Here is a 26,639-nt window from a genome sequence, read left to right as displayed (position 1 = left end):
TTTCTTGTTGTTGATGCTGTTGCGAGAGGAGTTCGTGCAGAAGATTCTGCTGTTCTTGTTGCTGCTGTTGTAGCAGTTGTTGATGTTGTTGTTGCTGTTGTTGATGTTGTTCTTGCTGCTGAATCTGACGCATCAGCAAATCTTGGTTTCCCTGGATGAGCTCTGCCAAGAGAGCTAGTTGGAGCTGGGGCTGAACCTCAGCTTCCGAACGACGAGAAACGGGAGGAGACGCTGATTCAGGAGAGCGCTGGCACGACGAAACGCGCCCGGCAGCTCGTCGCTCCGCGCGTGATGCTCTCAACGTCGGAGTTCGTTGCATTATTTTGAATACTTCTTTACACTCAAAATCCACTCAAATGGCACAGAAGAGATCCCGCTTCTGACATCAATGTAACAACGGGGGAAATTAAGAAAGGTCTAAGAGAATCAAAGAGTCCTCTGTGTGATTTAAGCGAACGCCGAGCCAAAGAAGTCTCACGAACAAGGAATATTTCAGAAAGAAAATAGATGTATTTGGACACAAGCTCTCTTTTAAAAGTCTAGAGACTGACTGTTTTTACAATAATGTCGGTTGACGCAGCAACCTTATTCTTTTTAAAGACATAAGAGGTTTATAAACGTCTTTTATCTATGATGACTACTAGATCATTTAAAAGGGGACAAAACGGGTGATTTCACCCTTTGTAACAATATAAATAACATACCAATTTGGAGTTGAAAACTTTATCGATACTTTAATTACATCCACCGTGATGAATATAACATCTATACTGCGATTTACATTTATTTGAAACGAATACTTACGAGTGAAAGGTTCTTCTATTGCAGGCTCTAAATTTCACGCCGTGAAACACGCACATATGAACCATTTCTTCTAATATTTAAAAAGTTGTCTCATCAAAACTACTGATCACTGTGGTTGGGTAGAGATTAGTGCATCAAAACGCTCAAAAACGCTTCAATATCGCGCGTCTGAGATTACATGGGTGGCACAGAGCCACAAAGAAAATGGGCGCCACTGACATTCATTCCGGTACAGGTGTTTCAGCGTATCCCCTATCCCGTGGTAGGTAGAAATCAGTGGGGTGAACGGGGGAGGCTACCGTGCGCTGGTCACCAGCGGAAATCGCGTCCGCCTTGGATTCCTGCGAAGCAAGAATCTTCGTATGCTCCCCCTCTGCAGCCTCGAAATTCTTCCTTTGGGATCGTCGCTAATCCGCCACTCTGCAATTTCCGTGAATTCGTCACCGATTTCCTGCTTGTTGCCGTTAAAATTCGAAAAACAAAAGAAATAATAAGTCTAAAATATTTTATTCGCTATTCACCATAGTGTCCCCTCTTCGAATTTCGGATGCGTGACTCCATTTCTGCGACTTGTTTGCAATTACATTGCTACTCGATATCGAAAAACCCTTAATTTTGGTTCTGCCCAGGGTTCAGCGAGTCGTTCTTAACGGGTATCAAAAACGCCACGTTACAGTATGTATTATTCGAAAAAACAACGAAATTGTTTCCATACGGATAGTTCAATGAATCTATCTACATTAATTTACAACCACGAATAGGCAAATAAATTCAGCTACTTTTGAATATTTTGTTGTTTAAAAGAAACAAACAAAACTCCACGTGTGAAGCAGCAGGGAAAAGATAAAGATAATGAAATACAAGTTTTCAGTGTGTTGGACTTATAACATAAACGAAATAATAACATCGAATAAATGTTTTGTTGATTACGATCACTTCATTCGTCAGCTAAACTATTTCATCGGCTTCTTCACTGCTTCGAAATTTTTACAATACTCATGAAATTCTTGCATTTTCATACGAAATCTCTTCACGTCACCTGGTAATAGCTTCTTATCGCTGAGACAAATATATCTTGTCACCTCAGTGAGCAAAAGTTAATCCAAAGTGCGTGCGATAGTTCGGCGAAGTGTATATAGATGTATGACTAATTGTAAGTAGGATGATAGGTACATTCTTGCAAACGGTCCACGGTTTGAATTTTCAAAAAAATCATTCGGCGTCTAATCAGAAACTGAAAATGCATTTCATCCGACTTGCGAACAATGATTAGTTATTTGCGTTACTGAAAAACCTACCAACTGCAGTAATTAGGCTGAGAATTTTGATTTTATTTTTGATCCAAGCCATCCCAAATGATTAAAACACTACACTAAACTAAATGTTCAGTTGATTGTACCTAACTTTGTTTTTGTCCACTAAATATCCATTATTATCAACTGAGATTTTCCTAAATCAAGAAAACATGATCTTGCATTGATCAAACATTCGTTATTTCAAAAAGTAGGATAGTCAGATTAACAAAATAATTTCTATAATAACGATATAATACAGATTGTTCAACTTGATATTTCGTGGACTATACATCTGCGTATTTGTGTTCCATAATAATTTAGTTAACAGAAGTATTTTTTAATTAGTTTGTGCGGCTGATAAGTTGTTCTAATAAACAAATATTTGTTCCGCCACCCATGAACGCCGCATTTAGTTGATTGCAACAGTTTTTTTTTTTTTTTTTTATTTAACAACTTTTTCTTCTTAGTGTGTCAAAAGTTTAGTCACTTGACCCGTTATTTGACCCACAGGCTCAATTACGATTTTCAAATGTTGGGAGCAATCAATTCTTTCGAAGATAAATATGACCCTGATATTCGCTCCATCCATTGGGGCGTCAAAGTGGGGGAATACGACTCACAGCGCTCGGGGTGGTAATTTTGTGCAACTGTTGCACGTCAGTTCGACGTGGTTCGACGCCATTAACACATGCGAGATTATTACTTTGATGGCATTCAAAAAGAAACCCGGTTGTATTTGTTGCGTATTTGGTTGCAAGAACAACTCACTGAATGCACCAAATACGCATTTTTATGTATTTTCTAGTGCCACGCTCAAGAAACCTCAACGAGACAAGTGGATCTAGGCGGTTAAAAGAAAAACGTAAGTGTTGAATGAATTCTAACCTAGTGTTGCGGAACTTATTATCATGCAATCGACTTAAACATAATTGGATGAATTGCATTGAATAACGCTAAACAAAGATGAATGTTATCGAATAGAAATGTGTTATCAGAAAAGAAGAACTTCGATATTATTTTCCAAACATTTTTTTACTGAACCGCACAACAATTTTATATGCTTTCAGGGTAAATGGGTTCGAATAGCGACCTAAGAAGCACACTCGCATTTGTAGTCAACATTTCATTGGTATTAAAAAATCGGACCATCCTTTGAGTCCGAGTTTTGTTCCGAAAATTTTTCCAAATTCTCAAAGTTCAAAAGATAGAGCAAAAACTTTAGAAAGTGCAGTTCGAAGGTATATAATACAACTGATATAATAATTGGATTTTTGTCGAGACTCCTTGATACAGAAGTTGAATTTCACTGATTGTTTCAGTGCATGGAGGTGCAATGGTATATCACTGTTATTGTCAGGTTTGATCGGAGCCTTCAACAGCAGATGAAATCAAGGGCGACGCAGCCTTCTGAACCAACAGCGGAAGGATTGAGAACTGGACATTTCGAAAACGAAGAGTTACCATTATCCACGAGCTGAATGATGATGCAGAGCCGTTGCGAAAAGATCGAGAAATTCAAGTAGATTTTCTGGAGCTTCAATCTACTTCTTTCACATTTATATATAATCACCATGGGACCGGAACTCATCGTAGTGAAGCTGAGATACAAGCCAACATTCCGCTGGCTACAAGTGAACGAAATTACAGTTCCGCAGGAAAACGAATGAAGGATTCATGTTATGGCACTGATATAGTTCACAGAGTTGTGTCTGATTAAAATTTCGTTGGTTTCGACAGTCAGTGATGACAAGATGCAGTTCATAGAGAATGATGTCTTTATCACGACATTTCAGCAGGACCCCGCCTGCCATTATCAGGTTTCTTAAAAAATTTAAAAAAAATATATATATATATACATTGTGACGTGGTATTTCGTACCCCGTCACTTTGTTTAATTATCGCATTCCCCTAGGTGCAGATATCGCTAAAAATAACGAAAGCACGTCTGAGGCCAACACTCCAAAAATGAACGACTAATTATCTTTACGTTGAATTCTCTTTACTAAGCTAATTGTATGCTATTTTCTAATTCTGTAACGCTCTACGAGAACCATCTGCGAGGCCTTCGCGTCAAGATACCAGGACACTGCCTGACAGGGGTCACGTACCAGCTCAACATCGACCACCATCGACTACAGACGAACGAATACCGCTGAAACCACTCCCGATGGATGCCTATCTAGTTGTCGAACAGGGTCGTGCGTGATGCACAAACACCCAGTAAACATGAGCCGGTTGAAATGTGGTTGAAGAAACGTTAAGGTCGTATAATTATGGTATAGGTAGAAAATATTACCGTGTTCGATATACGGTAATTTTTCAGTAGAATATTAATCGTTGTCTCTCCACAAATATTATACGATTTTCATTACACGTACATTTGAACAACGGTTTCTAGACTAATAATCAACGTTTTGTTTACTAGTTCAATTGCTAATGTAAATTCGTTAAAAACCGGTATATTTATAGATATTAAAATACAAATTTTCTAAGTTTCATCGTCAACGTTTTGTTGTGGTAAGCGAGATTCGTAGTATAAACGTGTGGTAAAACCGTTTATATTTCTAGTCCTATGAACAGTTAATATACATGTTTTATTCCTTCACCGGCAACACAAGTTTAACGTTTCATTCACTGCTTTTCTACAACATTTAAACAACGGTTTCTAGACTAATAAACAACGTTTTGTTTACTAGCTCAATTGTCAATTTAAATTCGTTAAAAATCGGTATATTTGTAGGTATTAAAATACAAAATTTCTGCGTTCCATCATCAACGTTTTATTGTGGTAAGCGAGATCCGTAGTATAAACGTGTGGTAAAATCCATTATATTTCTAGTCTCATGAACAGCTAATATACATATTTTATTCCTTCACCAGTAACACAAGTTTAACGTTTCGTATAGTTACCATACCTTGCCAATATGTTCTCATTAATTGTTTAATAATTAAGTCAATACACTTTTGATCTACTGATCACATGTAATACGTGAAAATTACGTCGTACATAGACTTGTCATATCGATACACAGAATTATATACCTACTCGGGCCGAAACGTAAACAAGATTTGTTTCGTACCTTTCTGACCTTCATATCCAAGAATACTACCCTTTTCAACATAGTGAGGGCAGGAATCAACTTTTACATCATTTACTTACATATTGCGATGTTTGAATTTGGAACTATAATCATTATATTCAAGTTTTTCTTATGTTAGCAGTGACTAAAATTCAACGTTTTGTTATCCTCCTCAGCACGTTTTTCTGATTACCTTAAATTTTGTAAACAACTGGTCATTCGATTTCCAATCTTTTTTTTCATTCGATAAACTAGTAAGTATCATCAAAAATATGAAAAAATTCAGGTGACATAACACTAGAAGTGATAATTTTATTCTACGTAATATTGTAAAGTAGAACTATATGTTACCTCCATTTTTTCAAATTCTTTTCCTTGTGTTATTGTTAATTCCCCAACATAGGAAAAAAAGTTGAAAAATCGATGAACAGATTTTTTTTCAAAGGTCACCAAGAAATTACGTAGTTGAGCTTATAAGTGCATCCCTTCGCGGCGTCTTTATTAATTGTAAAACATACGTTTTCCTATACCATAATGTATATATTGGAATAACCCATGCTAGGAAAGCGAGTGGCCGTAAATGAAGCTCGTGAACCATGGATGTTACATATACGTATAATGAGCGCATGTATTAAACGACAAGCGGTCGCGAAGAATCGAGAATGTCCTAGCGTGAAATACTCGCGCCTCTTCTTCTGCCTCTGATTGGCTCGCTAGGTCAGCGTGTTGTAACTCGTACGGTTCCTGCACGCTGAGAGCCGAGGACGACGCGCCAGAATGCCCCCCCACCACCGTTCGCGAAGGCTCTCAGCTCACGCGATCAGTGAATCAGTCTAATTTGACCAACTTCCGAGGTCAGTGCACGTCCGTGTTTATGTGAGCCTTCATAAGCTGGTAAGTACAAATGTATTTTCTATTTGGAAAAATTTATCACGATGATTCAATACAGACGAAAATGACAATACAGGCGTAAATAACCTGACAATAAAAAGAAGAAACAAATACTTTGTGATTGCGTCGTACTTGCTTTTGAACGTCGCCGGAAGGATGTAGGCACAATAGAATTGCTTGTAGATAATGCTATAAGAAGCATGTCTATGGTATGGAATATATACTGATTGCAAATAGAAGCCGCAGATATTTATTGTTAGCTTCATTCTTACTTGTGCAGGCATCGTTTTTCTTTTATAAGGTTATCCAGTGAAATAGATCGCTAACACATACGTATCATGTACGAATGAACGATCATTTAGTGGCTGCATCTTTTCCCAATAAACACACAGTGGTTGAAATGATATATAATAGACCTGTCAAGACACGATGAGAGAACGTTGAAATGGCACATAAAGATTATTCTACCTAGAATACAGGTGTTAAATACTATGTATTTTTAGGTATTTGACGGATTAGCAGTGATATCGAGGAAGTGAATGCTCCAGCTGCGGTCGAATAATAATTAAAACTTATGCGTACTGCGTACCTAGACAACGCTTTCTATAGCGTCTGTGTTCTTTTTTGAAATAATGTGCCAATACTTTTTATTATTTTACTTTGTCAGGATTGTGATTTTTTACCTAGTCCCGAGATGAAAGTTAACAATTTTCCTCGTTAGGGTATAATCATTGTATGATTATTTTGTTTCATGTTTTATTTGTTATCAAACCTCTTGTATCGGATATAAGTTTTTGTTTGTTCATGTTTACTTAATTTTACTATTTGCTATACTTCTATACTCTTGTGAGTACATCTGTACAATTGAGGTATGCGTATATGTAAAAGACTGTATGTTTATTTATACATCCCAGTCAACATTCACACAGTTACATCGTTGGCATAATAAAATGTCCGCATCAACGATACAGACAAACTGGTATATAAAAAACTACTATTATGTTTCTGATACATTGTTAAAGCGGATATTTCGATACGTGTGCAATGTAACTATTGTCATTGTTGCCTTGGATGAAAGTACCTTATAATAAATATATATCATGTTTCGCAAAGGTGTGTGCTTTATCTCATTTAGTTGTCCTGTATTTCTCATAAGAATACATGGGTGCGGATGTAAAATAATTAATATCATTTAATTGGTGCAAGTTACCATTACTGAAATAGCTAAGAATGTGAGCGTTGCTGTATCATCTAACCCCTGAGATAAGTCCATATTGACCATACAAGAAGCTTTTAACAGCTTGTGTATTAATATAGTACATGAAAAATTATACCGAAAACATATTCTCAAGTTGGTTGTTACACGTTTATCGGAACCGCGTGATATTCGATTAAGTGTATTCAATTAAACGTATAATAATTGTTTACGGATATCGTTTTTACGTTAAATCAACACACATTAAGTACGTGTATTATTATAAAAAAAATTTTCCAATGAACACGCTTATTAAACGTGTTTGAACCACGAAAAATGGTGGCTATAACAGGTATATATTAAACGTCTACGTTAACATTTAAATTGCGTTCTTTCATACTTGTTTCATTACGTTTCTGAAAACCGTAATTTCGACGTTTACTTCAACCGTGGAATATCCAGATCATAATCACTAACAGAAAACGTTGATGAGCGCAGTAGAAAAAACCTATATCAGGGCGGACATTTTTCACGAGAAAAAACGTATGTGCTGAACGATTATTCAACTATATACAACGTTATTTTTCGACGAATTTCTTACGATTTATTTACCAGCAATGTTTATTGGGCAGTACCTCCGACTATTGAGGACTTCTCGGCCAGGGGCCGAACCACGAATGAATGCTTCTACCGCTCGGATGCATCGTCAGGCGGCGTACAGGGCTGTGCGTCAAAAACACAACAAAGCCTCCCGTCGACGGTACTTATCAGCCTGGAGCTGAACCGACCCTAACATCTACTAAGTCGTTGACTATCAAATAGAGGACGGTTTTCTCTCCACGAACCGTCCTATCGAAGGACTGTGGCGTGGAATAGGCTAATGATATGCTGACCACGTGGATCTGGTGGATCTAGTGTGGGCATCCGGGTTGAGGGCCATCACCACCAGATCGTTCCGGCATGAGGGCTTCAATGAGCGAGGGCCGGGATGCAGCGCCGACGAAATAGCTACAACGGGGAGTACCAGTAAAGCAAGGAGTGAGTTACAGTCTGTCGTAAGTCCAGGAGACCGGTGACGTAATATTGCCGCACACCTCAATATCGCAACACATGAGCAGTACGACCTCCCCTCTCACCAACGATACCGCACAGCTGAGGGAAAACATCTCTGACCACCTTTCGACGTCCCGATACCTCGATACCTGTCGTCGAGGGAGAAGAAAAACAAGCGGCGAGGGATTATCGCCGCCTACCCGTGGACCAGACCTACGCGACCTGCTGGTCCAATTAGAATACCGCAAATTTGAGGAAGAATCACGTGACAGCAGCTCGACGAAAATCAGGATCATCGCTCATCTCGTCACTCTACATTCAGTTATCGCAAATAGCAGACGTGCTTTTAGTTAGCTCTACTTCCAGTTTCGTTAATAGCCGATGTGCCATTGTTAATCCTACCTTCAGCTTTCGTTAATTGTAAACGTGTTCCTGTTATCGCTACGCAAGTCGTCGTACCGCTATCGTATCGCATTCTCTAGCACCTGTTAGATCTTCTTTTACGTAAGTGAGGTTCCTTTTCTATTTTGTGAAGCCACGAGATTACTTGCAATATATCGTACCTTTGCTTTTATCTCTTTCTCTCTTTATCTTGCAGTTGGTCTGCTTGAGCCACCTGGGCTCGTACCTTATTCTCTCTTATCTCTTATCTTGTCCCTTTCTCTGTCTTATTGCAAGTAACTTCGTGACTGGTTGACTATTACTTACGCATTGTAGTGACTATCGCTTTATTTTGTTATCTTTCTCTTCTGGAATATTCGAATATCTAATATCGCTGTCTAGCAGCGCGTTCCGTTGAAAGATCAATTTTTATCTTAGCTATTGAGCACTGCTATTTTGTTATATTTTCTCTGATTAGTTTATATCTGTCTCTTTACCTATCACCGTTGAGTATCGTATCTTAGTGAGTGTACCGCGGGAGCGATCTTACATCACTGCGCGGTCCCGCTCGTCGTTCATTTGACATTTGAGTATTGTGCCGTATAGCATAACATCTTTTTCGTTATTTTCTTCGCTAATATCGCTGATCGTAGTTGTCCCCAGTCTATTTGGTTCGCCGTACGTTGCATATCAATTATCTTGAATATTATTTGCCTTATCTTGAATTACCTTTTATCGTACCGAATATTATCTCTCTTTCTCTCGCACTTACCGCAAACTAGAGTCTACGTATTATCTGTTAGTACCTATATTTTATGATAATTTTCTACTTGACCTGTCGCTTGAATTTACCTTGTAATTCATAATTCCCTGTCTGCCTATTTCTGATCATTCTGGTAATGTGATAACTATTACAATTGTTGTATTTCGCATGTGTTTATAATGGCTTCTCATATTTTATGGTTTATTTGCTTACTTCTTAATTTAAGTACCGTATATCTTTTTCTGTTCTGCCTATCTATCATAAAACCGTGTTAATCATAACCTTTAGTATCGCGAGCTTGCGCATATTTCCCGCTTATTCGGAAAACGTTCCGTTATTTGTCAACTCTCTCGCTTAACCTTTCTCTGGCTGTAAATATTGTTAATTATTGCATTTATCGTAATTGTATCTCAATCTCTTCAGCTACTTGCTTGTTATTAAACCTATCGCTTCTTACTTAATATATTTGATATTATTCCTGCTTCACCTGTTTCTTATTTTATCTATTGGATTCGACTCCGCCCCTCTACCATTATCTTGTCTATCTGAGCGAACTGTGCAAAACCGTCGGAGAACCTGACCTTACCTTTATCTATTACCTTTACCTCTACCTTTATCTCTTTGTCTAATTATCTATTTTTGACGCATGTGCGTCTGGCGCCCAACACTCGTATCTTTCTCTCTTATTACCTCTCTCTCTATCTAATTATTCAGGTTAGTGACTGCGCCGTAGGGTAATCAATTATCTCGTTTTTATCGTTTTACCCTTAACCTCATAAAAATTGGTTACAATATATATAAATTTCACAGACATAAATTTAACAATCAATACTTCCAATTACAATTAATATACATAAATGCCTCTAAACAATTATTATTGTTAGGTTGTCATAAGATAATAAAATATTACACACTCACATTTTTAGACATTCCTTAGCTTACTAATTGTTGCTTACATGGTGTTTCAGAAGGTGCTTATGACAACCTAACAATAATAATTAATTAGAGGCATTTATGTATGATAATTGTAATTGAAAATGTTAATTGTTGAATTTACATCTGTAAAATTTATATATATATATATATATATATTTATATATATTATATTATACATAAATTGATATAAAATATATATATATATATATTTTTTTTTTTCAATATTTTAAGAAACCTGATGATGGCAGGCGGGGTCCTATCGAAGCGTCGTAATAAAGACATCATTCTCTATGAACTGCATCTTGTCATCACTAACTGTCGAAACCAACGAAATTTTAATCATACAACCAATACAGTCACGACCTTCTAACTCACTCAGAGATGTGTCTGTCGGTTCAGATAACGAACGTAAAATTCTGCAATTAAGATGTGATTCTGGGTTTAATGGATTTTTTTTGTATCACAAACAATGAAGAGTTACTCGATCTTGCTAGTGTGACATTTGACACTTTCAATTTATTATTGCAAGTTTTGGAGCAAAACCGATCGAATAATCCAAAAATATTTAACGATTTAAGGACACCATCGAGAGAGAAGCTATTGTTTTTTTCATGAAAATAAAATGTGGGCTAACGTTGGCAGCATAGAGTGTTCTTTTCAAGCTACATAGAACCACGGTTTCTAGAATTTTTTTTTCTGTATTGCATCAATTAGCAAATTTGTGTAAAAATTTCGTGATTTGGCTCTCTAAAGAAGTCGTTCAGTCGACAATGCCTACGGATTTTAAAGAAAATTACGAAAACTGTCGTGTTATTATTGATTGCACAGAGTTCAAAGCTGAACAACCTTCTACAGTAGAACATCGCGTTCACTTATATTCTCAATATAAAAAGGGTTTCACAGTAAAAGTTTTAGTCGGATGTACACCTGACCGTTACATTTCATTAATCTGCAAATATCATAGCGAAAGAACAACTGATGCGCAAATGGATTTTTGGAAGTGGAAGTGGATTTTTAGAATTGCTTGAACCGGGCGATGTAGTGTTAGCTGACAAGGGCTTTCCAGCGGTAAAAACAGCATCAGAGGCAAGTGGCAAAGGAAGATTACTTGTAATGCCACCGTTCCTTCATAATGATAATTTTTCCGCTCAAGAAGTTGCTGAAACGTATAAAGTATCTCTGCACAGAATTCATATCGAGCGGATTATTCAAAGAATTCGAATACATAGAATATTCGACAAATTGTCTTTAAGTATGCTACCGCATTGTGACGATATAGTTTTGATGTGTTGTGTTTTGGTAAATTTGCAGTCTGCGATTTTAAAAACGAGTGACGATGAAGAAAGTGTCCAAAAATAAAATGTCGTCTGAAAATTCCTTACATAGCAGCTGTCAAAGGTGTTTAATTCCAGCAAGAATTGTAAAAATATGTATAAATAAAAAGAAACAGGTGTTATCAAATAAACTGCGAAAATATTCTTTGTACCAAGCTGGTTCTCCTATTTCATTTCACATGTTCATTTCGATGTCAAATTACAATTTTAAATAAAACATCGGATAACCGAGTCACAATGTTCTGCTCAATCGTATCACAGTTGCAGACTTGTTGCATTAATAAAATGGTTAGGAACATTTTTTTGTCGCATAACGTTTTTCTTTGGCTCCACAACATTCATAGCCTTACGATGATAAATTAAGCTAATTGGGGACGATATTTTCATTATCGCTTTCACACAAAGCTTGTAAGTAGTGATCGAAGTGAAATGCATGGAATTTGGATATCAGATGTTTTAAAAATGAATCATCTCGTGGGAGAGTGATAAAGCAGCTTCCCTTTGGTGACTACACAAATAAATCACACTGTGACAATCCTGTTACATACATTTGCATTTGACACTGAGCTGCGTATAATACTGATGCGTTGATTTCAAATCTACATTATTATTTGAATCAACTAAATATGGGACGTTGAAAGTTTCCAAGAGTTCATCGCAAACAGGTACTTTTTAACACGAATGAGGACACTTGATCTCTACTAATTTCGTTATACATCCATCTTCTATCACGACTCCGTCAAGAGACGCACTTAACCATGGCTGAGCTTGTAGAAAAACTGTACCAATGGTGAAAACCTGAACATTCAGTAATGTTTCATATTGCTTTCGGGCGATTTTCTCCATTTTTTGGCCATATTGGGTGGCGGCAAATGATTTAGTGTGAACGATATTTAAAAATGTGTCTATTATTTTTTCAAGATCGCGTTTTGTCCGTGTTTTAATTGCGTGGGCTTTACTACTTGCAGTTATTCTGAGCTTTCTAGTTTTAAACCAATCAAAGCACTCGCTTTGACTTACAGTTTTAATGCACAGTTCGATTATTTCTTGTTCGCTCAATTGAATATATTTTTCATAAAAACATTTCGCTGAAATGCTTGAAAAGTGGGATTCTTGAAGGTATAATTTACTCCCTTTTGCTCATATCATTAAGTTCAAAATGCAGGTTTCCCAAGATAGCTTATTATTAAATGAAGTCAATTGAGTTACTTTCGTTGTTTTCAAGCTTTCATCACGCGTACCGTCTTTCAGACGCTCTTGAGCAGCTAAGATTAAATTGAGCCAACAAGAGTGCGTTACATCGGATAATTGCGCATCATACGGAAGACAATTTACTGGGTTCAGGACGCTTTCAGCCTTAAAGTGTTCCGTGACGATAATTCCTTTCGCCTATATTTCTTTTCCAAGTTGATTCCGTGAAGGCCTTCCCCATTTTTGGTCTAAGCTAGTTTGTGATGCAGGTCGATCGGTATTGATGTAGCATGTTGAAGCGCAAATATGCTTACATTTTCCCCCAGCACCAGTACCGTCAATCTAGAAAAGAAATGAATGTTTATAATCGCTGGAGAATAGATGGCGTATTAAAAAATACGCTCCCAAACATCAATTCATATTAATTAATTAGATGTGAATACATAAGTACATAACAACAACATTGGTTATCAAATTTTCAAATACCACTATTGTTTTTAATAAATCAGAGATTTTCTAAAAATATTTTACCTCCATTTCGACCTTGTACGGAGGTCAAGTAACGGAAGTCTGACGGATTACATTACATCTTATCACGGTTGACCGTATTTCGTTGAAAAAACATTCTTCCACTTGAACTACGTGCGTTGTGATGAGGCCGGAACCTTTTTTTATTGTTGCTGGATTGAAATCTATCGAATGTGTTACTGCCTGAAATCCGTCCGTATGCATATATTCATGTCTGTAGACAATTACATAGACATGTTGAGGTTATGCAAGCGATTAACTTTCAATACGAAAAAAAGATAAGTACACGGCACTTGGAAAGTAAAAGAGGTACTTACCATTGTACGTAAAAGTCTCAGCTTCGTTTTTTGTTATTCATAAACTTGACACGATCCACGTTTTTTTCTTATTCAAACATTCGCTATTTTATTTGACAACTTCCCATACAAATGAAGGCAACGGCCGGCGCACAGTGGTCCGAAAGCCCGAATTCTTGGCCAAAACCCCCAAAACCGAAAGTTATCATCCAAGGTAAAGCTTCACATATTTGTCAATAGATAGCATTAGAGCTTTGAAATCCAAAAGGGCAGATGTTCATATTCATTCCATGGCCTGTGGTAAGCCCTCGAAAGTGACCATTGTTGAGACTCGCGCGGGACTGTGGTGTGTGCACGCTTTCGAGCGCGCGAAAAAAAAGGCTGTAGTTTTTTCAATTTTCATCAAAATCGAGTCAACCAAAATGGATATTATTCCTCAAGGTAAGTGAATTATATAAATTTTGTGAATGAACCAAGTTTCGGAATTTATGGCGATGATATTAATGATGCAATACGAGTGCTGCAAAATAACCTATTTCATTGAATTGCATCACTATCTGTAGAGAATTAGTTATGATCCCCGGAGATCCTGCGGAGATCTCAACGATTCCTAGTGTAAAAAAGTATAGAGAATGTGAAACCGTTGGCATCGCCTGCTCGTTTTTGCTCCATTGGTCAAAAATACGCATTCTTTGAAGCAGTGTTTTGTCGACTCGGTCGGAGCCTCGTGGCCCGCCTCGTAGGATTAGTGTAGCGGGGCGACGCAGACAACGTCATTCATCGAAACGACGTCGATGATGAGAATTCAGATAGCGATTAGTATGTATCTTTAAAAATTATGTTATTTTGTTTTATAAGAAAAAAGACTGTATGAATTAAAGAAATTAATTTACAAAATATCACCTTTAACAAAGTTGTACCATTTTTCACGAAATATTCCCGCCATTTTCTGTCCACCATTTTTAATTTCGCATTTTTACATTCGTTCTTGGAATCGGTGACCCCAAAAACATTACTAGAATGAATTTCAGCGAATTGGTATCATTTTTCACGAAGAACATCCGCCATTTAACGTCCGCCATTTTTAATTTTGCATTTTGGTTTTTTTTTTCGGAATCAGTGACCCAAAAGACATTCGTACTATGAATTTCTAAAAATTCGTACCATTTTTTGTAAAAAATATCCGCCATTTCGGGGCCACCATTTTGAATTTCGCATTTTTGCATTCGTTTTCGGAATCGGCGACCCCAAAAACATTACTAGTATGAATTTCAGCGAATTGGTATCATTTTTCGCGAAAAACATCCGCCATTTAACGTCCGCCATTTTGAATTTTGCATTTTTGTTTTTTTTTTCGGAATCAGCGACCCAAAAAACATTCGCACTATGAATTTCTAAAAATTCGTACCATTTTTCGTGAAAAATATCCGCCATTTCGGGGCCGCCATTTTGAATTTCGCATTTTTGCGTTCATTTTCGAAACCAGCAAGCCAAACAACTATAGGTATGGTAATACTAGCAATTTTCACTGAGAAATATTTGAGTTATTAGTTTTGACCAGGAATTCGGGCTTTTGGACCACTGTGCGGCGTCACGAACGTGCAACGGTTGTTCACAACTGCCACCAGTGGCGCTGCCTACTCGATGCATGGAGCGAAAAGCGTTTCACGCAAACAATGAACTATAAATTTTGAAAAAATTGTTATTTTTCCGAATTCGTCCCCGATGATTTCTTTCAGATAGGTCTGACCCTGACGTAGTGCTCAACATAATATAAAGTTTTTTTGATTTCTTTTCAAGCTGTACTGGTTCTCATAAATCGATTAGAAGCAACAGTGGCAACCTGTCCTCCGTAAACCGAGCCTTACGCACGCGGCGTATGCCTGTGTGAAGTTACCTACATTTTGCGGAGCGACCATACTTGAATAAAATTTTTGTAGAGTATATCATAAAATTCACCTAATCAGACATGATTATTGCAGTAAAACAAACAAAATCCTGACGGAATGACATTGTATTTTGAGTAAAAACGGACAGAACTTTAAATTGCGATGAACGTAGGTGTTGAGAGTAGTGCTCAAATTATTGCAAACTTGGATGAAGCAGGCTCAGATAAAAGAGGCTCTACTGTATTGTAACGAGTGCGGATTATCTTGGGCCAGAGCCTATGAGATAAACCCGTTATTGTGCGTTCTTTGTCACTTTATAATGAAAAAGTATGTTTATAATGATGCCCCTCTGATGGGTTAAAAGCAGGATCAGCTTATCAAACCCAAAAACCCTGAACAGTCGAACTATACGGACTTAGGTATCACCAAAGCCGCCTTGATATGTGAACAGGCACCTCCGCCCGTTGCTTCCTTCGGAAAGATAAGGGCTTGTTCGGCCGTTGCTTTCAGCTGGAGACAAGTAAGAGAGGCGTATGTCACCTATTCGGAGATACGGGCTCACCAGTACTCCCTTTTAATTGCGAACTCCGAATAAACAGAGTCGCCTGTCTATTTCTGTTGTGGTTTACTGATCCCAAACACTTCCAATCCTCCAGATCAGAGATTACCTTGGCTGGCTGTTGGTTTACTTCCCTTCCCCTCTTCAAGGTGCAACTTCATGTTAGAAACATATGTTTGACAACGAGACAGACGAGTGCATATTCAGAATTTAAAACTGCTTTAATAGCGATAACACGAATACATTTGATATTGACCGAGGTCGGCGATCTGGTTTATAAAATTAACAATAGAGAACAAAATTATCAAATAAAAATAAAGAAATAATAATAATAATCAAAATTTATCGGTTCTGCTTCTAAGACGGTCCTTACAGTCCAAACGTTTTATATCTTTCCTAACTCTCTTTAGCAGTCCCGGGCTATCGTGGACTCTAATAAATAATATCTATCTCACATTGGAACTAAACGCTTTGCTTGAGGTTCCTCTCCTTAAACTTAAAGCTAAATTCGATAATGTTCTCTGGACGAGTAACGTTTCGTTTCAACATGACGCAGCTTGGCGCTTTGCCGATCAACTGGTACTCGCTCTTCGTGGTCCTCCAGTTTTATACTCTTCCAGGGCTGTGGTCAGGTTATCTTGTTGACGTCATTTCCCTATTCGTGTGTCCTGCTATGGGTCATCGTCCTGGTATGCGTTGGTCATCGTCCGTCGTCTTTGTTTATTATTTTGGGTTTATGTAGGTCACTGTCGATGTCGATGCTGGTCTCGATCAGCTGTCCGTTACAGTTGTTGTCGTGATTTGTGTATGTTACGGGCATTGTTGATATATTGCGTTCTCGAACAGCTGTCCGTTACAGTATATTAAAACTATGACATATACTCACATCCTCCATAGCTGTATGATCGTTATAATCTTGATGGCCTGTCCAGTAACCTGTATGACTATGAAAGCCTCTGAAAGTTGGCGTATATTTTTTCTTGTAGCAGCCCAAGTGCCACTTCCCAACTATGTGATTTGCATAGCCCAATTCTTCAAGGTACTGGGGAAGTAACTTCTGATTCAGTGGCAGACCTCTGGGCTCAGCACCAAAGAGTACCTTTGAATCATCACAAACGAATTGAAAATCAAATTTACTCGTTAAAATACGTGCATTAAAAGCTCAATTTCGGAGCCTGTCAAACGTGCGGAATCCAATAAAAACAACATAGTAAAAAACACGTTTATTGCACGAAAGAATTGTGAATAAATGGTGTACGTATAAAAAACAAAAGTGAATCCATCCACTAGTATTCCATACACGTTTTTTAAACCTAGCTTTCACCATAAAAAAAATGCGTATAATACACGAATTTTTCGAAATGTCTAACGTACGTGTTGTATATGTCATGCGAATATTACGCAACGATTATATGTATATTCATACGTTTATTCAAAACAGAGAATTGCGTTATAATTGATAACAACAATGGTGAGTGCGGGGGTTAACGTTATATTGAATTCATGTATAAGCAAAATTAGGCGTGCGTTCCTACGAGAAGATATAAAACTGTTACATTTTATGACAAATGTTCCAGCTCTATCACATCCCCCGACGAAGACAAAGGCGCGTCTCTGCGGCTTCTGATTTCTCGTAGGATTCTTTCGGTTTTTTGGGTACAACCCAAACTGGCGAGTTGTATGGCGACTCGGATTCCGTTATTATTCCTTGTTTCGACATTCTCTCTACTCCCTCTTTTACAACCTGCTGGTGCAGCTGTGGAGCACGGAAACTTTTCACATTTACAATGCGTTGAGGATCTGACAACTCGATGCGATGTTCAGTCATTGAAGTTCCATTGACCATGTCTTCCTCCTGTGAGACAAAGATATCGCTGAAATTCTGAAGAATACTCCAAATTTCTTTCTGGTACTCCTCCGGTAGGTGATTTAAGTCGACAGTATGTTGGAGCGCCTGCTCTCTTTCATCACATGGTCGTTGCCATACACCCGGGGTTGACATGCTCTTTACTCGGTGGACTTGGACGTTCTCCAGTCCGAGCTCGATATCTTCGTCTTCAGCGGTGGTGATGATTCCATAAGCCGAACCATGATTGTTCGTGTGCACAATCTGCACCGGGATATTTTCCATAGGCATTCCGTCTTTATAGACCATGCGTAACATGAGATCGAGATTCTTTTCGTCGGTATCGATGGCAATTTTGTTTACCGAATTTGGTTTAAATCGAATTTTTTGGTCGCTATTAAGGTGGTGTATCTTATTTTTTAGTGTGAGCGTCGAGGCATTTAACTGGAAATCTCGCCTCCTCATAAACGGGTTTCCCATAATTCCATCTTCTTCGTCAGGCAGATAATCGTCTAGTATAATGACGAATTCGTCCTTTGGTCCCATGTGAGTTGGTACAGCAATTTCATTCGCGGAATTTAGCGCTTTGCCAGTCTTAAAGGAAATTTTGCGTTTGATAATTGGACAAATTTGTTCATCGGATGGATAAATAACCTTTCGTTTCATGAGGTTTATAGATGCACCTGTATCGACCATAAGGGCTACTCCTTGCTTTGTTCCTCCAAATTTTATTATAGCGCACTGTAGTAGCCCCTGTGAAACTGAACATACACGGACGCCTGTTGGCACTCGTCCTCTAGTTCGTCCTCTTGTCCCTCTATTTCCTCTTCCTCTGACTGGAGTGCCTCTGACGTGCAATTGACTTAGTCGTTGGGCGGTTTGTCTTTGAGGCTGGCGTTTCGAAAATTTGCGTCTCGCTTACTGCCGTTAGTAATACAGCGTTGGTCGTTCTGTGGTCGGCGCGGAGCGTAACAGTTCCGGCTGTAGTGTCCTTTGGTTCCGCAGTTATGACATACTGCTTATTGTTCATGGGCGGTCCGATGTGTGTTACAGGTGTGGCATTCACATCTCTGGAGTTCTTTATCTTCATCTTGTTCCGCTTCATCGTGGTGGTGGACAGACGCTGGTGGTCGAGGAGTTGACCTTGGCGAGTTCGTCGAGGTTCTTTGTTGTACCTGGAATCTTCGCGTATCTGATGCGCTGCCTGGCCCGTAAATTTGGGACTTGTTCCAAAACGTGGGTTTCGAGGCTGTGTCGTTACTGTTAATCAGCTGTTGTTGATGCTTGCGGAAATTCAATTTCTCGCCTTCGGCTTCTTTCGCGGCCTTCTGGGCTTCTAGTAAATTGAAGTACTGACGGTTTTTGACTTGATGGAATATCCTCGGATTGAGTCCGTACATATAGTACTGGCACACTCTATTTTCGAGGTCTCGAAGATTAGGATCGATTTTCGCTCGTGGTTGTTGATTCGAGAAAGCAGCTACGAGATCTTGGTAGATCTGATTGAATTTGAGATTGTAGGCGTCCACAGTGTCGCCCTTTTGGCCTGTTCTGCCAAGCTCCATTCCCAATGTGGTGGCACTTTTCTCGACAATGACGGCTGATCTTATGACTTCGAGTAAAGTTGGGATTTTACGAGGTCTCCTCTGGTTGATGGTCTTCTGAAGAGCTCCTTCCGTCTTCAAACTGATTACCATGCTCAAAAACGGGAAACCTTGGGTTGGCATAACTACCATATCGGCGGCTTTTACTTGCATGATCCAAGCGTGTACGTCTTCGCCTGCTTTCCCTTCCAGTCTGCAATCAATCATCTTGATGGCTTGAAACGCGGGTAGGAAATCTTGGATCGCGTAGGGCTCGTCTGCTGGGCGATTTGGTTCTCCGGAGTATCTTCCGGCAGCATCGGGGCGTAGGCTGACATCGTTCAAGTAAGCTTCCGTTCGTGCATACGGGCCTGGGTCTCTTGGATTCCGAGGGGGAAGCACGTCTCGGGGTGGTGCAGTTGCCGGTAGTTGAATTCTCGTTTGGTTTCTTTGAGCGAGTTCCTCAATGTTCCTCATTATCTCTTGCTGTTGGCGTCAAGCTTCGGGATCACTCAGCAACTGGGTCATACTGAACGTCACAGTGTCCGGACGACGATGTGGTAAAGTAGCAGACATTTCCAAGGCTCTTCGAAGTTCGTCCTCTTCTTGCTGTTCTAGACGACGACGCGGAACGTTACCACGGGTATTGCTACCAGTACCTCGTGGGATTTCGTAATCCGTCGGACCAATAGGCCACTGTGGACTAGGCCTTGGTGTAAGGCGTACGTTCGGCATCCGTCATAAATGTCGGCTTTCTTCGAGAACGCGTTGCAGTGTCGAATCCGTATCCGACAAGATATCATGGTTTACATTGGCTTGCGCGGTGGAGAATCGGTCGTTTTCTAATAAGCGATTTTGGTGAAGGATCGGTATTGGCATCGCATTTATACCTTGATGGTCCGAGTCTGAATTGGCTGGGGAGCCCACCTCATTGATGTGCGGTGTCGGTGGCAGCAATCGGTTTTGAGCGAGCCCGTATAATGCCAAGTAACGTGGGAGCTATCTGAGTAGGACCTTCCACCTCTGATTCAACGAGACGCGCGGTATCGCTCCGGTATGGTTTCCGGGCGGTCTCAAAATATTGGAAACATTCAGATCATCGCTAGTTGTTGAGCGATAATAGTTATTGATTGCTTCTCGATTAGTATTACTATTTGTAAGAGCTTCCTCTTAACGATTTTCTTCGGTTAATTGGTTATTCGGTTGTTGCATTTCCTGAAACATTTGGTTGGTGACGCTTTCAAGCATGTCTTCGGGACGCGGAACTGTTCCGGAGTTTCGATTTATTTCTACATTATTTCGACGAATGAAGTCGTGTTCACGGCGTTCTTGATTTCTCAATTGAATAAAACGGGTAACCTCTTTTATAGGCAAATCTTCGCGGTGAGCAAGTTGACGCGCAGTCAACCTCTCTCCGTTTAATTGCTCTAGACCAAGACGGTATCTGCCCATTGCAGTTAAATCATCACTTTCGGTGGCTTCTTGTAGCCTATTCACAAGTTGAGTCATTTGGTTTGTCAAATCCCAAAATCTCTCTTCAAACCGGGATTCAGAAGTGACGGATTGTCCATTTTCTGCAGTCTCAGCAATAGTTGGAGGTACTGCCGATCTCCGGCTGTTGTTTTCGTTCACTTCCATGGTGATTTTATTTTCAAATTCACCTTGAGTCAAGCTTTGACTTCATTCATTCGAATGATTCAAGTTTGACCATCAAATTTTCAGTTTCAATCACGATTTTTCTTTGATACGTTTATGGTGACTCGTGTAAGTAGCAAAATGCTCATACTTACGCTAGGAGTAGCCAAATTGAGGTGTGCAGCATCACACTCGAATATCGTTATAGATGTCGGTACGAGGCTTCGATGTCCTGGAGTCTCCGACAGGCACCGGGGTGAGAATATAAGAGCGGTTCGAGTCTGAGTGTCCTTCTTCTTACGTCACTCCACTTAGATGGTTTAAACGCGAAGTTTATTGTATCTAAGGAGTGCAGAATTTTATATTTGCTTCCTTTCCAATAAATACACAAGTTCACTATGGCAATTGTCCAGTGTAGAATCAGGCGGTCTACCCTCAGTCCCTGATTATCAAGCGGTCTACACACAGTCCTTGATTGTCTACGCAAGGCGGCCTTTCACTCTATTCCTTGCTAGGTGCAATTCATAACAATTACTTATGAACGCGTAGCCGAAGGTCCGCGCGTAAATTTATTGGGCTTATGCACTCACTTCCAAAGTTCGTCACTATGATCCGGCCGTTTGATACGCGCGCCGCGTTTGTTGGTTTAAACCGGATCCTGGCAGGATCGCCAAATTTGTCTTGCGAATATTACGCAACGATTATATATATATTCATACGTTTATTTAAAACAGAGAATTGCGTTATAATTGATAACAACAATGGTGAGTGCGGGCGTCAACGTTATATTAAATTTATGTATAAGCAAAATTAGGCGTGCGTTACGCCGGGAAGCAGTATTGGGACTGCTCTCACGGCCTCTCGCCGGGCTCGGCGAGAGTGCATATAAAGTGCATATAATCCCGTAATTTGAGCACTGCTGCCGATAAGGAAGCCAAGCGCGCAAAGCGGGCTACGCTGCACGATGAATTTCGTACTCATTCAAATGATCCCAGGCATGTTTCTGCGAGAGGATATAAAACTGTTACATTTTATGACAAATGTTCCAGCTCTATCACATATACGTTGCTAAACGTCTTCATTCGATGTAAGCCTCAACGATGATGAATCGTGTAAAGAATCTCGGTTTATTTCTGCGTCCGGAAATATGCGTATAGTATGAATATGACCTACATATTATTTCCTAAACTACTAGAATATAGAATAGAAAAAACCATGCAGAACTTCAATTCTATCCTAGAACTAAGATATTTCAAAACTCCATTCCATATGCGACGAGGTCGTATCTCCAATAACGATATTGAAAAAAGCTAGCTTCATTGGTAACATTGAGGTCTCAAAAAGTGTGTCTCTGTAAGTTAACCATTAGGACTTTCACTGATTACTTATCTGCTTTGTTCTTGCACCACGCTTTACCAAATTAGTTGCTCACTTTGCAAAGAAATATTAACGCTGACTGGCTGGTAGACTATGCGCGATGTGTAATTTCATATGGTCGGCCGTGACACAAACTATTCGGTGTACAATGTCGCATCACCATCAGTCACTTACACGCAGAGTCGACCAATCACAGGCATATGCGAGCGATCATGGCACTGTAGGTGGTGCGTGTTATTCCGCTTTTCGGCCGTTGTGCTTCAGAGTGCTAACCGGTTCAATGTGAAAATAGAGAAGGTACCTTAGGTATTCGTTTAGTAATTATTTATTTGGTGGAAACATGATTTATATTGTGTATATGTGATCACCTTCATCCGGCCGGGAGTTTCAAAAGTCAGAAGAAATATCTGGTAAATAGTGGTGTATATGTGCCGGTTCTAACTCAAAGATGGCGGCTATCCCCCCTAGCTCACCCCTAGCTCCCCCCCCCCCCCCCCCCCCCGACTCGCAGCGCTCTCTCTCACCCCCCCCCCCCCCCCCCCCGGTCATTTTTGGTGGCTATTTCCATAGGATTTGACACACACACACACACACTTACACACAAAAAATAATTCCTGTCGAGACTTGTTTGGCGCCGGAAAACCGCACATAAATCGGATAGAGTAAGAACCCGCGAGATCTATTGAAAAAATTCCAGGAAATGACCCCTGAAGGAAGGTTTAAAATGGCGTTTTGAATGCTTTTAACAATTTTTTTATTTAACACCAATGACATTTAGTTTTCTTATTCTATTCTCAATTATCTTATTCTAAATTTTAACGAGTAAAATTATACATATTATTTTCAATATCCATAATAATTAAACATATTGTTATTCCAAAATTGACTTATACCAATTTTTTAACAGTACCACTGATCGGATTATATTCAACAATGCGATCATGCAAAATCATGTAGTAGGCAGAAGTGTGTGGTGGGAACGTAGTGCTATAGTCAAATTCCAATCGAATGTCCACAGGTCCCCAGTTTTCAATGTTTCGTTCTGCTTGGAGCAATCGATGACGATGAGGGGAGCTTGGTTTGTGAATTCACGCCTCGATAGCAAAGGCCCAGCTTCTTTGTTATAGTAGCTCATTTGAAACCGAACATACATATCATAGAGAATGGCGGGGGATGTGCAGGCTCGGACTTGTTCGCTATAAAGGGTCGTAAAACCCAAAACTGTGTGTACACATACCATGCGGTGAAGAGCGGGCAAGATAAGATTTTTCTTACACCAAACACTGTTCGCTACCTGCTTTTCGTTGACCGATTTTTCACACCACATGGCCCACGCTGCTTAATGACTCATAAAACTCAAAAACTACATTAGGCGACGGTGGATTCGTGGAGAGGGGGAGGGGGAGGGGGTGAAAACCTATTCCAACACGCTTTGAGGCAAGATGCAGCTGCGGAACTGGGTGACTTCAAATTGGCAGATAAACCGCAAAAATTGAGGGATGGTGGGGGCGGGGACTGCGGACCCCAGCCGTCTTTTGCGTCATTTTTTACATGAATTTCATCATCTCTGCAGAGTCGGGAGGGCAATAAAACCCAAAAATTTAGGGATGGCGGGTCGGATAAAGGGGGGATCCAGTCGTCTCTGACGTCATTTTTCCCTCCGAGATGCGCAGAACGCAGTGCGCACCGCATCTCTGACGTCATTTTTCCCTCCGGGATGCGCAGAACGCAGTGCGCGCCGCATCTCTGACGTCATTTTACCCTCCGATATGCGCATAAAGCAGTGCGCATCGTTCCAAAATTCTTGCGATCTATCGGCCTATAAACATATAAGATCAACGCATCCGATGCAGACTCATCAGTCTTACACGATACGTGCAAGTCAAAAAAGTTATACAAAGTTCAGCTTATATCAACGTCAAAGTCATGGCAGTCGAAGCGTATATGGGACTTGCGTAGCAGATAGAGAGGACGTACAATTTGCTGAGAGAGCAACCAGCCGGAGAAGAGAATGACGCCGTCATCAATCATTGGGCTGATATTGGAATTGCGAATATCCAAGTTCTGCGCGATATTTCCATGCAACGAGGAACAACCGTTGGTGCGAAAATACGGATCCGACATACGATCGCACTCCTGCAACCTTGGGTGACGAAGATCAAGCAGTTGCAGCAGCGCACAGTGGTGACGGGTGGAAATATCGATACTCCTGCGGGTGTACAATGGGACGACGTGGATAGCGCTTTTGCCAGCCGAATCAGAACGGGGGTTATCACAAATCTCCGTCATAAAAATTTGGACGCCTTTCTGGACGATGTGCAGCGCGTCGTCACCGAGAAGTTGGAGCTGATACTGCGCGAGGAGGGAAATGTGAAGGTTAACCTCATATTATCGTGCAAATTTGAAAATGCCAAGCACGAAGAGATCTCCACCGAAGTTAAGAGTTTCAACACCACCAAAGAGGCGATTCTCCTCCCATCAAGCGATATAAATGGTTGGTTTACACGTGCACGGGGTGATCTGCAGTCAAAGGTGGAAGATTTCGAGCAACGCGATTCCGGCTGCAGTATGATTGAGATCCTCAACATCGCTGTAAATATCAATCGCTACCAGCCTCTCGCCGCGGGGGCTTCAACATTCGTCGAGCTGCCCCAAGACATTCGACATAAAAAGGCTGTGATTGACGTAAGGAACGAGGACGAAAGATGCCTTCTCTGGACCGTCACAGCAGCCCTCCACCCGGTCAAGATCAACGCCGATAGGACTAGCCGTTATCATCGATATATTTTCGAGTTGGACTGTACAGGTATCAAATTCCCTGCTACTCTACATGATGTGAAAAAGCTTGAGAGATTGAATAATTTGCGCATCAATGTATATGGAATAGAATCTCAAACTTTCTCGCATCATGCAAAATCAAATAAAAGCGTCATCGTGCCAATTTATTTGAGTAAAAATTTGCATAGCCTAAACATTAACACGATCCATCTTCTGATGGTTGAGAGTAATCCGGAAGACAATACGACTGGTGAGTTTGCACCGAGATTCCACTTTGCTTGGATTAGAGATCTTTCCGGATTGGTAAGCAAACAATTGTCCATTCATGAACACAAAACGTTTTTATGTGACAGATGTTTGTGCCACTTTAGCGCGAAACATGTCTACGGCAATCACCGACAAGATTGTATTACGCTAGATAAAGTACGCATAGAGTTTCCCAAGTGTAAAGATTTAGTATTTTCCAATTTTCAAAACAAAGGCACCGTTCCATTTGTCGTATACGCCGATCTCGAATGTATAATAATCCCTGAACCTATAGATGAATTTGAAACTCGTGAGACTTGTATAATTCGAAAGTATATCCCGCACAGTGTAGCGTACTATGTACATTGCGCGTACGATGAGACTTTATCAGAGTTCCACGGTAAACGCGGTGTCGATTGCATAGATTGGTTTATGAAACAGCTTAAAGATTTATCAATTCAAGTAGAGTCACGCATCAAAAACATAATTCCGATGAAGTCTCTTACCCAAGTGCAACGCGATTGTCACATGCGCCCAAGGAATTGTTATATTTGTGAAAAACCGTTTACCCCTGAGGAGAAAAAGTGTTACGATCGCTGTCACTTCACGGGTAAATATCGTGGTCCTGCTCATAATCGGTGTAATTTGAATTTTAGAGAGACGCACACAATTCCAATAGTTTTCCACAATTTGTCCGGTTACGATTCTCACTTTTTAATAAAATCCCTCGCGTCAACTTTTCCCGGTAAAATTACACTGCTACCCATAAATAAGGAAAAATATATATCCTTCACGAAACGCGTCGATGGAACAATGATGCACTTGAGATTCATCGATTCGTTCCGATTTATGGCTAGCAGCATCGATAAACTTTCCACATATTTGACCGATACCGATAAACACATAACACGCAAATTTTATAATAACCCGACTCAGTTCAGTTTGATGACCCGCAAAGGCGTTTTTCCATATGAATACG

The 26,639-nt window shown here is 39.9% G+C and overlaps 1 protein-coding gene across 2 annotated transcripts in view; it reads right to left on the bottom strand.

Moving 5' to 3' along the window:
• The window catches only part of LOC124188024 (arylsulfatase J), an 850,127-nt gene that overhangs the window by 571,903 nt on the left and 251,585 nt on the right, over positions 1 to 26,639 (bottom strand). Inside the window, exon 3 of one of the 2 annotated variants that reach the window (XM_046580288.1) lies at positions 17,082 to 17,294. The exons of the other annotated variant lie outside the window; for it this stretch is intronic. Coding sequence (XP_046436244.1) covers positions 17,082 to 17,294 — 213 coding nt within the window. The remainder of the gene's footprint in view (positions 1 to 17,081; positions 17,295 to 26,639) is intronic. 2 annotated transcript variants of the gene reach the window in all.

The sequence above is a fragment of the Neodiprion fabricii genome, chromosome 1 (genome assembly GCF_021155785.1).
Source record: "Neodiprion fabricii isolate iyNeoFabr1 chromosome 1, iyNeoFabr1.1, whole genome shotgun sequence".
NCBI lineage: Eukaryota > Metazoa > Arthropoda > Insecta > Hymenoptera > Diprionidae > Neodiprion > Neodiprion fabricii.
Note: the sequence above shows the minus strand (reverse complement) of the source record. Positions and strands in the feature narration are given on the sequence as shown.